Source organism: Candoia aspera, chromosome 2 (assembly GCF_035149785.1).
Source record: "Candoia aspera isolate rCanAsp1 chromosome 2, rCanAsp1.hap2, whole genome shotgun sequence".
NCBI classification, from domain to species: Eukaryota; Metazoa; Chordata; class Lepidosauria; order Squamata; family Boidae; genus Candoia; species Candoia aspera.
Window position 1 is genome coordinate 185,657,773 of NC_086154.1, and position 16,532 is coordinate 185,674,304.

The window sequence follows — 16,532 nt, forward strand, 5'->3', positions numbered from 1 at the left end:
TCTTTTTTAATTAAAATAAACCTCTTATAAAGAAGAAAGAGAAATGCTTGTATGCATGAAAAACTTCCATTGTAACATTTGATGAAGAATTATCAGAACATCGAGGGAAGAAACAAGGCTATGTATGAAAAAGTAGAGGAAAATAGCAAGTCAAAATAAAGCATTTAAACTGATTACAGCTGCTAAATGGATGCTGTTAGTCTGTTGTAGTAAAAATAGCAAAGGTTTGTGGTTTGAACACCAAGAATTTATGGTAGCAAGCATGTACCTTTTAATCCAGGTAACACTATACACAACAAACAAAAGATTTCTGGTTTCCCTAGACTCAGTAGAAGAGATTTTACAGCATATTTAAATCTTTTTTGTTGAACACCAAGGGATTTAAAAGTACTTATCTCTGCTCAGATGATTCTGTTATTTTAGTAATTCAGGAACTGTGGAGAGATGCAAATGGAGGCAAGGGGAAATCCATAGCAGCCCTAATTACTGGGATAGTTTCCAACCATAATGCTATGGTACTTGGGCTACAAGAATAGGCAATTTTCATATATGACATAAAACAGTGATCCTCAGATAATTATATTGTGGCTGCCTAAATTACTTTTAATAAAATGTACTAGTGGAGCCACCTCCCCAAAAGGCCTTAATCTGATTGTTTGTACATTTGTTTTTTCAGTCATAGAACCAAGATGCAGTATTTCAAAGACCGAGTCTATTGAAGCATTAAGTCTTGCCATTCTGATCTGAGTAGGGGGGTTGTTTCAGATTTTCTGTCTCTAAGGTTAGGATGTTGATACCTCCACACAGTCAAACTGATGTGATAGGAATACTAGTTGAGCTTATCTCGATTGAGTTGTGCCAAAGGTAGAGTGATTATTAATTACATCACCATAAATATATTTATTTGTTAGTTATATCTTACATTTTGTTCAGGAACCAGTGCAGCATACTTAATGCTTCCTCCTTCCATTTTTTTTTCACAACAGCAACACTGTGATATAAGTTGGACCAAGAAAGTATAAATGGCCCAAAGTTACCCAGTGAACTTCTGTAGCTGACCGTGGACGCAGACCTGGGTCAACATAAATGGTTGGGAGCATGGTTACAACTATGGAACTGAGCTGCAAAATCCAGCCGATCACTGGATGGTATCAAAGACATGCAGAAAACATGAACTCTTTGCTGTCATCTAGAGCTTGTCCAAATGTTTGCAGCCTGGATCTAATAGCCCTAAGCATAGTCATCATTCTGTTGAATTATACATTCAGCATTGTGAATGTAGACTTTCACAATGTATATTTACATATCTTTGAAAATGGAAATTCAAGGTTGGCCTGTGATTTGAGCATATATTTGATTATTTGCAAGACTATAATGAATGTGGACTTATCCAAAGAATTCAGCCACTCCATTTAAAGCTTGGCATTGAATATTAGTAGGGTAGATCATCATTTCAGAGAGTCCCTCTTTTGGGGGAGATGGGCAGTAACAAAATTTGAATCAAATAAATTAAATAAATAAATATTTGGGTCATCGGTTCAGAGATATTTCCTTACCAGATTCCTCAATGCCTTCAACAATGGCACTGCTTCTAAAGTACTGCCTTCATTGGAAAAGTTCTTAAAAATTCAGGGAGATATTCAGAGATGTATCTGCCTTGAAAATAGCCCATGTTATTCATAGTGAACCGTGTAGCAGTCAAACATCAGAAATTGACCACAGGAAATGTTTTATGACATTTTGTATTATGTCATAAAATGTTTTATGATAATTTTTATGTCATAAAAAGTTTTATAAAATTTGCCAAATTTCTATTCCACAGGAGTCATGGGTCCTGGATTTTGGATGCATTCTGTAAGTTAACCCATTTGAGGTACCTTGGTTCAAAAATTGTTGGCCTATGATGCACCATTTTGCCCAGTTAAAGGTTATAAACCAGTAGACATGAGAGTTTTAGTAGTATACAGATTGAATTCTGCTGTATAATTTTTTCTGGAGAATTCTTTCTGCAGTTGGTTGTTACTAACATCATAAAACAGATTATTTTCATAAGGTTATTTTCTCTGTGAAATTACTGGGGTTATTAGTATGTAAAATATAAATGCTTATCCACATTGTTCTCTAACTGTACATGTGTGCAAAAAGTAACTTTCATTTTTTTTTCCATTTCATTAATTCAAAACCCTTCAGGATTAAACTTTTTTGTTTGTTCACTTGTTTTGTTTAGGTGTGAAGCTGACTTGACAAGAAAATACATTGTGTAATTTATCTCTGTTTACCATCCAAATCTTAAATGGCACACTGTGCATCTTTTGGGTATTACACCAGCAATGTGACCTAGTAAATATTGACACGTAATGCATAGGATTTGATGAAGCAGCTGCAGATGGGAATTAACTGGCTTTACACCTACATTATTTGTTAGGGAATATATGCAGTGTAAAATACTCAGCATATTTTCAGTGGTCAAAAATATCCTGAGATTTTAACCAAAATCATTATTATATTCTAAGCTTATCATCCTCAAATATGGCTTATTTTAGACAGTTTTACATGAATGCAGCCTTCCCTGTAAGTACTTTTGATTTTTGACATTTTTGACCTTACATATAACATGTAGCATTGTATTTTACTCTACTGGATTAGTAAAGGATGCTTTGCTTTCTCCATTATGACCTGAGAAATTATTATTCATGTATCTCTTTCTATTCACTGTCATATAATTTGCATTCTGTTTCCTCTAGCTCTGTTCTTAAAAGAGGGCATGAGTTATGAAGTAATAGGAAATTGATTGCAATTTCAATCCTCTTTTATTTCTCAACTGCAATTAGCATTTAAAAGCCTAACCCCAATTTGTATTTAAATATGCCACTTTTGTAGTCATGGTAATCTCTCTCATCAGCACTTTCAAGCTTTAGCATTTACTGCTTTTAGCTACTATGTAGATGTTCTCATTTGGTCCTCTTTTTTCCAACCTCTCATTCAAAGAGATGCTTATAATCTCAAAAGTATAATTTAGGTAACCAGTTCATCTAAATCTAAATATAGAAAAAGATTATGATAAATGCTGATTATGTGCTATCAACTCATTGTCGACTCTTAGAGACCGCATAGATAGATGTTTTCCACAAGGATCTATCCCTAACCTGATCTTTCAGGTCTTCTAATGGTGCACCCATTGCCACTATAACTGGGTCCAGCCACCTTGCTGCTGGTCATCCTCTTCTTCTCTTTCCTTCCACTTTTCCCAGCATTACAGCCTTCTCCAGAGAACTAGATCCTCACATAATGCAGGATAATTTGAAGCTGGTCATTTGTGCCTTGACTGAAAATTCTGGGTTGATTTGCTTGATGATCTATTGGTTTGTTTTCTTGGCTGTCCACAATATTTTCAAGAGCCTTTTCCAACACCAAAGTTCAAAAGCGTCAATCTTCCTATCCTGCTTCTTCAAAGTCCAGCTTCCATTGAGTGTCACAGGGAATACCATGGCTTGCACCATTCTGATCTTTGTGGGTATAGACACATCACAGCACCTGAATATCTTTCCCAAGGCCTTTATGACTGCTCTACCAAGTGCTAGTCTGCAGTGTATTTCTTGACACCAGAGAGAGCTTTTTGGGGAAAAGAGTCAGTGAATAATTGTGATTTTCAGCAAGACTTACCCAATTCAAGTGGCTTCTTCCATGTGGACTTCAACCTGTAGGATTCCCCAGCTAGGATGAGTTTTGCTGAGGACTCTGGGTGCACACATCTGGGTATGGTTGTGGCAAACTAAAAACATATGAAACAATTTTTTCTCCTATATATTTATATGAGGATTTAATGTTATTTGATTAGTTTAGAGGGAGCAATGTATGTCATGAAATCCTAAGTGTGTGTGTGTGGTATATGTTTGTGTGTGTGTGTGTGTGTATGAGGGATGGTTACAGAGTATAGTCTGAGATTATTGATTACTAAATTATTATTGATTATTGAGTCCCAGCATTGAAAACAGCTTTGGACTCAATTTAAGGGTTATTTATTGCTATTTATTCCAGTGCAGGACTTTGTGCTCTTTCACAGTTGCAAGAATGGCAGAAAAACACCTAGTGAAGCTTTTTCCATCATATTATATTGTATGTAATATTATCATACTACAATACTTAGGAAAAGCTAACATTTTTTAATGTCTGTCATTCAAGAAACTGACAAAGAAGAAACATGTAAGAACAAGCAGTCTTGATTTGTTCACCACCACTGCTTTTAAAACTGTATGGCAGGCAAGCCATCTATCAGCTCACCCTGTTCCCATCTCTTCACTGTGTTGTCAAGAGTAGAGTCCCTGCAAAATTTTAGCAAGCAGCATTGGAGTAAGTCTGATTATTTATTTACTGTACATGCACCCAAGTTTTGAAAGTAGTACCTGGAATAAAACAGTGACACAATTAAATCCTCATTCTAAAGCCTTCATTGGCATTTTTTGTGCTCTTTAAGCTTTGGAGAATTGTATTCTGCATCAGCAATTGTCCTTTGCAAACCATGGATTACGGTTTAGCTTTGGGCAGGAACCAGGCCATGTGTTGCTTGTTCAACAAATGATGATTAAAACAGGAGGCATAGGGAGGTGTGGGAATCCAGCTATTACTCCTTTTGTGTTCCCTTGTTTCTTCCATTGTTGCTTTTCCAATTCCCAGATGGCTCTCCACTGGAGAATGTTTAGAAACAAACCAGTGTGTGTTGGGGGGGGGCAGGAATTTTTGGAGGTGGACTGTAGCGCGCAACAATCCTGATAATCCTGGTTAGTTTACTCTGTGTGTGTTTAAATCCCAAAGAGTTTAGAGTATCCCTTCCTCACAACAACCCTGTGAGGGATTTTATTGAGATATCACGACCGGCGGTCTAAGTCGCGCAGGAAGCTTCGCGGCTAAGCGAGATAGGGAGATACCCTGAGCAGCCTACCCGCCTGGGCCTCGAGAGCTCCTCAGCGCCCGTCCATTTGGGTGTCAGGGCGCGCGCAAGGGAAGCTCGCCGGCGCGAGCCACTGCCTCCAGGGCCGCCCGGGGGCGTGGCGCGAGCGGGCGTGGCTCCCGGGAAGCCGGGCGGCGACGAGAACCGCCGGCAGAGGCTCTTGCTCGTCTTCGCTGGAGCGCGGGTCGAGTTCAGCTGGAGCTCGTCTTCTCACGTGGCCGGGTAAGAGGCGGTGGCGGCGGTCGGCCAGCAGCGACTTGTCAGTTCGCTTGACCTTCCCCGCGTTTGCCCGTTGCTTCGGGGAGCGGAGGGGAGGGAAGGGGTCGGGCGAGAGTCTGACAGGCATTTTTTTCGGCAAGGGAGGGTGGCTTTGGAGAGCTCGGATGTTAGCGTTTGTGGCAGCTTCTCCTCGGAGGTTGGAGAAAGTCTGAGGGCAGCCGAAAGAGGGGGAGCCCGCGCTTCCCTCCGGCTGATCCGGCTCCTGTCGAGGCTCCTGCTTTCTTGAATTTGGCACGTCTTTGGCGGGACCGGGTGATTGCTCTCGTCGCCTTATTTCGGGACGAAGGCGCAGCCCTTTCGTACGTGAACTTTCCAAAGGGTGGGATAAGGAACTTCGTCCCGCAAAGTTCTCGCCTCAACCCATGCCACAAAAATAGTCTCCACAATTACGGATCCTCTTAAAAGAGGCATACGTTTCGGGGTCATTGGGGCTTTAAACCCTTCGGGAGCTCCAGTACGGCAGTCTGTATCTACTCAGAAGTAAGCCCCATTGAGAGCGAAGGGAATTACTTCCTAGATAAATGAATGCCGCGTTCCAAGCTTAGTTACGTAATTAATTTTAATTACTTTTTCTTTTTTTAGTAGTAGATCTGCAGGGTGGCTATTGATTCTGGTTTTTAATTCCAAGAGTGTGAGAGATAAAATGGTTCTTCTTGATGGATTCCCATATCTGAATTAGAAAGCTTTCAGTGACATCGTTTTGGGGAATAGTTTCTCCGAAGCAACAATAGTACAAGGAAACCTGTTTGTGCACTGCACTGTAATCAGTGCATTAGCAAAAGTGCACAGAAGTAAGAGTTGAAAGAGGACAGACCAAAAAAAAAAAGTAATTAACTCCTTAACTCTAGATATGTTTGCAGGAAGGGTGTTTTCTGGGAAAGAGAACAATTGAATTAAACATAGATTTTATATTTACCAACAGATCTGTGGTGGATAGCTAGAGAAAGATAAAAGGAAACGTGGAAGATTTTTACTGTTTCTCTTTTGTTTTTGACAGCACAGCAAACTTCATATTGTAATTGGGTATGTTAATCTGAAGACTGATTCACAACTTAGATACTTCTAAAGTATCCAGGTGCCAGTTTAGTAAGACCTCAGTTAGACCCATCTAGCTAAAAACAGTAATAGCCTAGTATTATTAGGTGATTATTGGGATGAGGCAGAACATTGTTCTGTTTTGTTTTCCTAACAATATTTAAGTTTCATTCTCAAGTTTTTAATATAATAATGAACTTGTGCAGTTTTATTAATGCACATAAAATTAGCTTCAATAAATTTGACAAGTATGCCAAGAAAAGTAATAAGAAGTAGAAAGATAGGTATTATGAAATTGTTGCTCTTGGATCATGAAAAAAAAGGTTCTGTTTCTTTTATATGAATCAAATAAATAGAATCAAAGGATGCAAGGCACAAATTTACAATGAAAAATTAGCTTTTGAGATAATTCCAAGTTTCCCAGCATGCAGGATATTAAAAAATACTGGATAAATTTGTTTTACTGTGATTTTATTGCATGGTATAGCACATTAAAAAAATTTTAAAATGTGTACAGGACAATGTTTTTAGATACATCTGATGTCAAACATTTCTAAACTGATGTAAATATTTATCTTTTCAAACACAGCAAAGGCATGAGCTTCATAAATCCTTGGTTCAGAGAAAACACCATAGTACGATTCAACTGAACAGTAAAGGAAGTATGAAAGAAAAACCTATTGGACTCTAAATTCTTGGACCACAAACAGACTTACTTCAAAATGGTTCAGTACAAAAATATTGCTGTTCGTGTTCTTGAAGAATGGTGTCTGCAGGAACCACTGCTTGGCTTCAAGAAACACCAAAATATAAAGAAAAAACAGAGACTGATACGAGTAACAGGACTTTTTCTGGGTATTATGGCGATGAGCACGCTCTCACTTTCAGTCAGTGCCTTTTTCCAGTTGGAACCTTATAACAGGGAGACAATCAGCAGTCCAGACAGTGAAAAATCTAAGTCAGTGCATCAAAGAACTCTGCTGGACTATCAGGAACAGAATCAGAATAGTACTCTGGATTCACCTATTTCTTTGAAATTTAAAGATGGACTTGATAACCACACAGAGCACCGCTCTCAGGGGGAGTATCCATCAGATCTTTTTTCTCTTGAGCAAAGACGAAAGGGTGCTGTGATCCTTCATATCGTTGGGATGGTTTACATGTTCATAGCCTTAGCTATTGTCTGCGATGAGTTCTTTGTTCCTTCACTGACAGTCATCACAGAAAAACTGAAAATTTCTGATGATGTTGCTGGGGCAACGTTTATGGCCGCTGGTGGCTCAGCCCCAGAACTCTTTACTTCTTTAATAGGAATCTTTATTTCTCGCAGCAATGTTGGCATTGGGACAATAGTTGGGTCTGCAGTATTCAACATCCTGTTTGTGATTGGGATGTGTGCTTTGTTTTCTAAAGAGATTTTGCACCTTACTTGGTGGCCACTTTTTCGGGATGTATCCTTTTACATCGTAGACTTGATACTGCTAATCGTCTTCTTTTTGGATAATTTCATTAGATGGTGGGAAAGTTTAATACTACTGAGTGCATATGTGGTCTATGTGACTTTCATGAAATTCAATGTGCAGATAGAAGAATGGGTGAAAAGTATATTTAGCAAGAACAAAGTGGATAAAGTATCGCCAGAACCTGATGGAAAGGTTAGTTACTGCAAAGAAAAATAATGGTAGCTATTAATGAAATGTTGTTATATCCACATTTATATGCCAAAAACATAACATACGTTGCACTGATTTATTTAGGTTTGATTTTGTTTGCCAGCAGCAAACTATTTTACTTTAATGTTTTTACCATATAACCTGTCGTCTGAGTATTTTGTCTGCATGCGTGAAGCTATATGTCGTGAACAATCACAAGTTAAATTTTTTAATGCTGCTGTTATAAAAAAATAGTAAACTGAATGGCAAAAATAAAGCACCTGTAACTAAGAAATAACATATAAAGGCACAAGGAACATTCAGCTACCACTCATGTCAAAACAAACAATAATAGGACAGTTTCTGAAGGCAAGCAAAGTATCAAACAAGCCCATTAAGGCAGTAGAATGCCATAGAACAGTAGTCAGGATTCCTGAATGCAATCACTATTTGCTTTACCTTAGAAAGTGATGAGGCACAGTAGGATTTAAATTGTAGGAGAAAAGGCAGTATAATTAACTATCCTGCTTACAAGTCAAAAGGTAATGCATTGTGGATGTGCTATGCTGTTGGGCTTACGGATTATGCCAGTTCTGAATCACTACACAGGAAATGTATAAGCAGCCTTTACAGTTTGCAGTACTGTTTTTGATCTCTTCTGTGGCACAAACCATAGTACTACTCACAAAAGTTGTGTGGAGGAAAAAGTTTACTGCTTCATAAGTGTGGCCTAGTATTCCCCCTATATGTTAGAGATGCTTGTTAGGAGATTGCTGCAAATGTGAAGATTTTACAACAAAAAGTTTTTGGCAAAGTTACTGATCTAGGAATTCCACCTCTTGGTTACTTATGTGTGTGACTCACGCTTCAGTTTCTTAACATTGGCATCATTCAGTTATAAGTTAGATAATTTTGGAAATGCAATTGATTATTGTAATAGGATGATCTGCCCATTTCACTATTTTGCATCTGTATGAGCTTTTGTGTTCCACAGAAAGTGTGCATTCCTTTAGGCTTAAGATGACAACTCACATTCATTTCAAAGAGATTGGAAGTTATTTCTATTGCTACGGCTTAGTTCAGCTGCAAGTGTATTTGTGACAAAAGGCAGATCTCCCACTGGATCAATGAAGATGTAGTTTGACATTCCCTCATGTTTACGTAATTCAGGATAGATACTTTTTAATCATGGTTAAGAGCAGTTAAGTATCTACAACCCTAGTTTACTGTTTAACTATTGTGATTAAAGATAGCAAAGATAGAGAAAATACATGCCACTGGGAGGAGGGCTTGCTTGAATGAACATTTTTTTAACCAGTTCTTACCCTGCTACCCTGGTAAAGAAATTGAACTTGGAATTTTCTGCAGGATGGGAAATTCTAATATAGGGAAATGATTATGAACACAGAATGAAGAAGTGCGAGTTATTCTGGATGAGGAGGGTTTGCTGTACCAGAACATACAACCTGATCCCACTGAGTGAGAGTTTCAAAAAAAGTTTAGATCTTGCTAGATGAATACTATTGCACTGAAATTCTTCCGAGTAAACACATAGTTGCAAAGATGTTAAAATGATGTGGGGAAAGAGATTTTGATTGATAAGGATTTATATATCATAAAAATATTTTGGACTCAAGATTTTTGTGTGGTTACATTTCCTGTAGCAAGCACAAAAAATAAACCTTGGACTATGAGAAGTTTTTAACTTTATCGATATAATGGTTTTGAGCACTGGAATAATGCAAAATACAGTTTTCACTGTACGTTACGCTTAAACTGTGAGTCTAATTTATGATAACGTGGGGAATGAATGAATTCATTATTAGTCAAACTGGCTGTTGACCTGGAGATTTGGTGTGTGTGAGGAGGTCATTTACGTGAACGATTCCAATCCATTTTAGTACTGCTGAGTAGTTATAAGGGGTTTTTTTAGGCTTACAGTGATTGAGTTCACCATAACGTGTATCATGATACTTCATTTACTTCCTATAATGGTCTATAAAGTAATGGTTTATCCATATAATTTATTGTGATTGGTCAAGTAATATTTTGTCTTGGAAGAGCTTTGCACTGGAAGCCTTTAATTAATTTTTAAATTTATACAAGTGTTGTAGTGATTGCTCACTATACAGCAATAAACATTCTGAAGGAACAATATGTTACATCAGTTCAAACAGTATTTATAAAGAAACAGTGAATGCTAGTAAAATATACACAGAATACCAGTAAAAATACACAATGTTCATATCCACCATAGCATCAAGTTATAGAAGTGCAAAATTAGGACACAGATGCTTATTTATAAAAGGAAGTCTTTAGATTTCTCTTAAAATCAACCAATGAAGGGGATTCCAAATGGATGGGGCATCTATTCACAAGGTCCTGGTCCTACCTTTTCCTGGCCCTGGTCTTCTTTCTAGATGGCACTCATAATATACCAAAGTAAATTAATGGGGAAATTATTCTTTCATGTAGGCAGAACTGATGCCATAGAGGGCTTTATATATTAAACACTTCGAACTGGGCTCAGAAAGCAACGGGAAGCCAATGTAATTAAGCCAGGAAAGGTCTCATGTTCCCAGTGAGAAACACCAGACAGAAGTTACTGCATGCTGGACCTGTTGCATTTTCCCAGTTTTCTTCAGCCCTATGTAAACTGCATTACAGTAATCTATTCAGGCGGCAAGGAGTGCACAAATCACAAAATTCAGGTCAGCTCTGTCCCTGATGGGGTGAAGTTGGTAACTCATACAGCTAAAAGAAAGTATCCTTCACCCCTGTGCTCAAACAAGTATTCATGACAGTATGAGGTCAAGAAAAACCCTCAAGTTGCAAACTTCTTTCAGTGGAAATGCAACCCCTGCCAGTGCAAGAAAAGTAGTCCTTGTATTAGAATTATCACCAACAACCAAACCCACAGATTTATCTCGATTCAGGTTTAGTTTGTTATGCTTCATCCAGACTGCAGTCTGGTCCATGGAGGAGCTGACTACCTTGTGAAAATAGAAAAAAGTATCATCTGTCTAAAGATGGTATCCAGCTTTATATCCTCTGACAATCATACCCAGAGGCTTCATATAGATAGTGAAGAGCATGGGGGATAGAACAGAACCCTGCAGTACCCTGGAAACCGTAATCCCTTGATATGGTCTACTAGAATTTGCCATCAAGGTAGGAGCAGCACCATGATAGTCTCTTATCCCCAACTCTCAAGTGCTCCAGAAGGGTTTAGTGATCAGCAGTATGAAAAGCTGCTGAGAGATCCAGAAGTCCTGGCAGAGTGACACTTTCCCTGTTACAGTCTTCCAGCAGATCATCTGTCAGAACAACTCAAGTTGTCTTCTTCCCTTGTCCTTGCCTGAAACCAGACTGAGACAACTTTAGATAACCAGAAGTGTGTGGAATTGGTCAGCCACCTTGGTTAAGAAACTAGCTTACAGTTGTTAAAAAGGGAGGGACCAAAGTTGTTTGTTTCTGCTGAGAGTGCTCCACTGTTTAAGTCTACTCAGAAATAAGCTCTGTGAAGTTTAGTGGAATTATTTCCAGATAAGTCTATAAAGAATTGCAGCCTTAAGGTATTTTTGCTCTGGAAAAATGTTCTGGAAATTTGGCCTTAATTTGTAATACAGGTGGAATTTGTAAAGCTTGTAACATGATTTCTCTGTCTTCTCAAGCAAGCATTACATGACTAATCAGCCCATGGACACTGGCTTCTAAAGCAATTACTGAAGTAGTAGTCTTTGCTGGACAGATAATGTGCCTTGCAATAACATCTGTTATTGGCTGCAAATTTTATCCTGTATTCCAAGGACATTACACTAGTCAAGGACAACCAGTAAGGCAATATTGTGATGAAGAGCCAAGAGGAATTGATTTTGATTGCTGAGTATTTTTGTTCCTTTCTACAGAGTATTTAATTTTTAAAAAGAAGCAGCAATTTAAATGTCCATCATAAAAATAAAATACATTTATCTGGCAGTACTTCTAAGTATTTACAGTATGCAGAAATGACTAGCTAAAGTTCTTCATTTTCTCTACAGTTGGTCTACAGTTACCCAAAGTGCCCTTTAGTGTTGTAAAGGAGTTAGCCAAAGAAAATTGTTGTCCCTGGTATTTATCTTTTAAGACTGTGTGGTAACCTGAGAGAAGGTCAAGGGAGTTCTAAGATACCTAATTAAAGAACCAAAAGGCTAAAGGGTAATCCTAGTGACAAATCCACAGTCCCAACAAAATGTTCACAGTCCCAATTAAGTAAAAAAAAATTAAGCTGAAGATAGTCTGTACAAAACTATTGGTACAAGAGATACCCTTAGGAAAGGTCTGAAAACAATAGCTGAGGTAGAATTAGAACATTATGTGCTATGCTGGATAGGTTCACTTTAATTTTACTGTTTAGTGAAATCTAGGCCTGCATGAAATCTTAACACTTCAGTCCTATGTATTACTTAGAAGTAAACCTTTTAGAGCAGCTTTTCTCAACTTTTTGACCCTGGAGGAACCCTTGAAATATTTTTCAGGCCTCGGGGAACCGCTGCATATTCAGGCTCAAATATAGGCCAGAAGTTACAAAATTATTATATTCATTTCATGTGTAGGCCTGTATATATGCATTAACAGTGTTCTTAAACTAAAAATAAAGAATGAAACTTACCTCTTCAATGTGAAGTTGCCCGAATATAGAATAATTTTTTTAAATAAATCGTGATCTCCCAGGGAACCCCTAGTGACCTCTTGTGGAACCCTAGGGTTCCATGGAACCCTGGTTGAGAAACTCTGATTTAGAGTTTAATTTTAAAAATCCACATAAATTTGTAGAGGATAAAAGCTTAAATTAATCAAGTGTGTTTTCTTATTGTGCTCTAAATATTTTTGTAATAATCAGTTTTTAAATCAGAACAGCTAGGTTCTTACAATAAATTTTATTCTTCTCAATTACAGCTGTGGAAAAATTGCCTTCCTTTTGTTTACAAGGCTTTGGTAAATAGGGGAAATTAGCATATTGGATAAATTGACCAGAGTAGTAGTAAACTGGAAGTATAAATACATATAAATACAGATACAAATATAAAAATACAATATATAAAATTCAAGATGGCAATAAGATCTTATCCCTGGCACCATCATGGTGCCAGCCACCCCCATGAATGGCTATCCCCCCTCCCATCCCAAGCAAGGTGGCATAACCATGTCTTAACCCCCTTCCGGAAGGCCAGGAGACTGGGGGCCTGTCTTACCTCCAGAGGTAACACATTCTAAAGGGCAGGTGCCACAGCAGAGAAGGCCCTCCTCCTGGACCCTGCCAATCAGCAATCCCTCATGGACAGGGTCCGTAACATGCCCTCTCTGCCTGGCGGGGTGGGATGGGTCGATATAGTAGGGGTGAGGCCGTTCCTCAAGTAACCTGGACCCATGCCATGTAGGGCTTTATTGCTAATATGTTCTGGATACATGGCACAAGTTATATGCAAAACCACTTCTTTTTCAGTATAAGCAAACTGTAAAAGTACATAGAGAAAATCAAGTTTCACAGGGGATCTTGAATTTAAAAAATTTCATGAGGAAACAGATGGGGAAAAAGTCTATCAATGTCACTTCGTCTCTCTTTGTTCTTCATAAAATTTATATTTTTGCCAACAGTCATTGAAGAAATAGTACAATATTATGATCTCCTTTGGAATTAGTGTTAGTGTTTCTTACACTGCTCTTTCTCTAGGATAAAAGAACCTTTAATGTAAGTCTTTCCCAATAATATTTTAAACATTTCTCTTCATAGACACTTTGTTTTGAAATTGACTGTTCCCACAAAATCTGAGAAAATTGTGATAGCCTGGGCAAGTTCTGAGGGTTTGTTCACAAGAATAAACATTTTGATAAAATTTGCCCAAACGATCCAAAGAAAGAAGTGATGCTGATAGATTTTCTTATTATTTCACTTTTTTGGGGGGTTTGGCATCTCCTAACTATACTTCTTTTGCAGACATAGTCATCTTCTGACCAGGTTGGCCTTAAGAATCATTTAGTTTGCCTACATTGTTTTCAGAAAGATGCATCTGCAAGAATTCCAGAATAATATGGTATAAAATTATTTTGCTTGCCTGCAGTAATGTTTTTAGTTTTGGGAAATACACAAAAGCGATAGCTTTGGGAAAGTTTTTAAAGTCAAAGGAAATGTAAATATACTTACATGTCAATAGTTATAATATCCTCTGCTGGATGGACATGTATTTTTTGATTAATTCCAATTCAGAGTTCTAAGCACATCGACAACTACCTGCGAGAATTTCCTATAGGAAATGCAAATTTGACAGGGTATTATTTTCGATTGATGAAGGAAGCTTAGTTGAAGCATATAAATAAAGATGTTCATGCATCAAATATAGTTTGGAAGGGATACTTCTGAACACATAGGAGCACAAACAGAACATTTACTTAAAGCATCTTTCTTATGAGAGAGCCATGTCTTTAAAGCAGCTGCATTTTCTTTCGGACTTGCATGGAAGCCTGCATAAAGACATACATCTATTGTATGTTGGAAATAGTCAGACCTTTTGGTCAGAGTGACTTGCAAGCCTCTCCAGGAATACTCAGAAGGAACATAATTTGAGAAATTGTCTTAATATAAATGACCATGTAACAAAAATTCTTTCACAAAGAGAAAATAGACATTGTTAATATTATTTAACTTATGAAGCTTTTAGAAACAGTTTACTGTGTTAGGATATGTAATTCTGTTTTGGCTAGCAACTCTCATTCTCTCCAGAAACATTAAATTTGCTAGATACAATAAAACCTTTAAATTTAAATGTTGACTGTTTTTATAATATGTGGAGTTGACATCGACTTTTATATGAGCAGACTTTTACTTGCATAACAAGACTTGCCCTTGCTCCCCTCCTCCCCTTCATATAATCCTCTCAAGTAGATTTGGAATGGGGGAATCCATTTTGCTGGCAGATGCATTTCCATCAGCAGGTAGAGATTATTGGATAAAATTAGTAGTGTTTCAGTTTGGTATCTGACGAAATTAAGTGTTATTTGAATGACATAGTTGCTCATTGGGGGGAAAACCCAAAATGTACAGTTGGTGAATGACTTTATTAGGACCAACCAAATTAGATATAAGAGTATGCAAGCTCTCAACTGTTCTAGAATTCTTCAGTAGGCAAAATGTTACCAGCCCCCTCCCATAGGAATATAATATTGTACATATTTCCTGAAGAGTAAAGGGGGGCTTATTTCTCAAAGGATTGAACTGTAGGTTAAACTAATCAGTTGATACCACAGTCCTATGCATGCCTACTCCTAAGTATTGAGCTCAATGGAACTGACCTTTCAGGTAAATAATCATAACTCATTCTGGTGCTTTTATAAGCTTTGACATATGGTATAAATCGTGAGTGAGACTTGTCGATCTCTCTTGCAAGCTACCGTTAAAACCCCAATTAGAATAGCTGAAAATTATTACCAGTTCTGATTTTGTTTGATCCTAGAATGGTGCCAGGATCAGTGTTCCATCGATGCCAAAGCAGTTTAAAATTATCACTCAGCTTTAGATTGATACAGCTGCAACTGGAATTGTATTTTTGGGTCTTTTATAGGGATCTCAAATGGTGGCAAATTTAGAAATTTACCATTTTCCACAAATTATTTGTTAATATTTTTATTGATTTATTCTTAACCCATTTATACTATTCATTTAACTAAAATGTGCTGCTTTCAATTGTTAAATTATACATAGTGGTGACTTTGAGATATCCTCACAAGTTAAGTGTGGGAATAGACTTCAATGACATACTATGTGGCATTAATAGCTCTACAGAAGGTCAACCCTTTAGAAAAGAAAAGTGGAGGGGAGGGAGAAATTCTCAAATAGACTTTTTTTTTTTTTACTAAAGGAATACATTTGTATTACGAATATTGGGAATTTTCTCTGGCAAGATGCAATTAAGAAACAAAACAAGGAATATCCAAACAGTTTTTATGTAGTTTAAGATGTAAATATATTTCTGGAAAATGTTGAAACTACAGCAACAGATGTAATAAAACTGATCACAAATTATGCTCAGAAATTAATCTTGCTGTAATGCTTATTGCATTGAAACTATAGTAATAAAAATAAATTGTGTTGTGAATAATATCACATTCACTTGTTTAAAGCTGATAGCTTATATTTTGATATTCCTAATTCAGTTATGAACCTTTCTAAAGTCTGCACATTTGATTTAGCCTTTTTAACTCAGTTTTTTTTAATCAAGAGCAGGTAGAGTTTGTGGCAGAGTTGTACTGAAAACATCAGACTTCAGCAATTCTTGTAAAAATACTAATCTAAGTGAAGCTTGATATGGTTCAATGAAGCATTTCTTATATTAATCAAAAATACCTCTGGGATCACTTAGCATATAGTTATGCCTTATTGTTAGAAGATCCTGAGTATATAATCTGATATATAAAACATAGGGATTTCACTAAAAATAATATTGGTTAGGAAAAACTAGAGACAATTTGTTCCTGATATTTAATGGCTTGGCTGAGTCAAAGAATGATCAAGCAGATCAATTTCATAGTTCTTGGGGATATGTCCAAGGAATTAAGATCATGGAAATGGGAGTGTATGGACC

At 37.3% G+C, this 16,532-nt stretch overlaps 1 protein-coding gene across 2 annotated transcripts in view; it reads left to right on the forward strand.

Annotated features, from left to right (window-relative positions):
* Positions 1–6,857: 6,857 nt before the first annotated feature.
* The window catches only part of SLC24A2 (solute carrier family 24 member 2), a 74,791-nt gene continuing 65,116 nt past the window's right edge, over positions 6,858–16,532 (forward strand). For both annotated transcript variants that reach the window (XM_063295019.1, XM_063295020.1), the window contains exon 1: positions 6,858–7,917. In XM_063295019.1, coding sequence (XP_063151089.1) covers positions 6,985–7,917 — 933 coding nt within the window. In that variant the 5' untranslated portion in view covers positions 6,858–6,984. The remainder of the gene's footprint in view (positions 7,918–16,532) is intronic.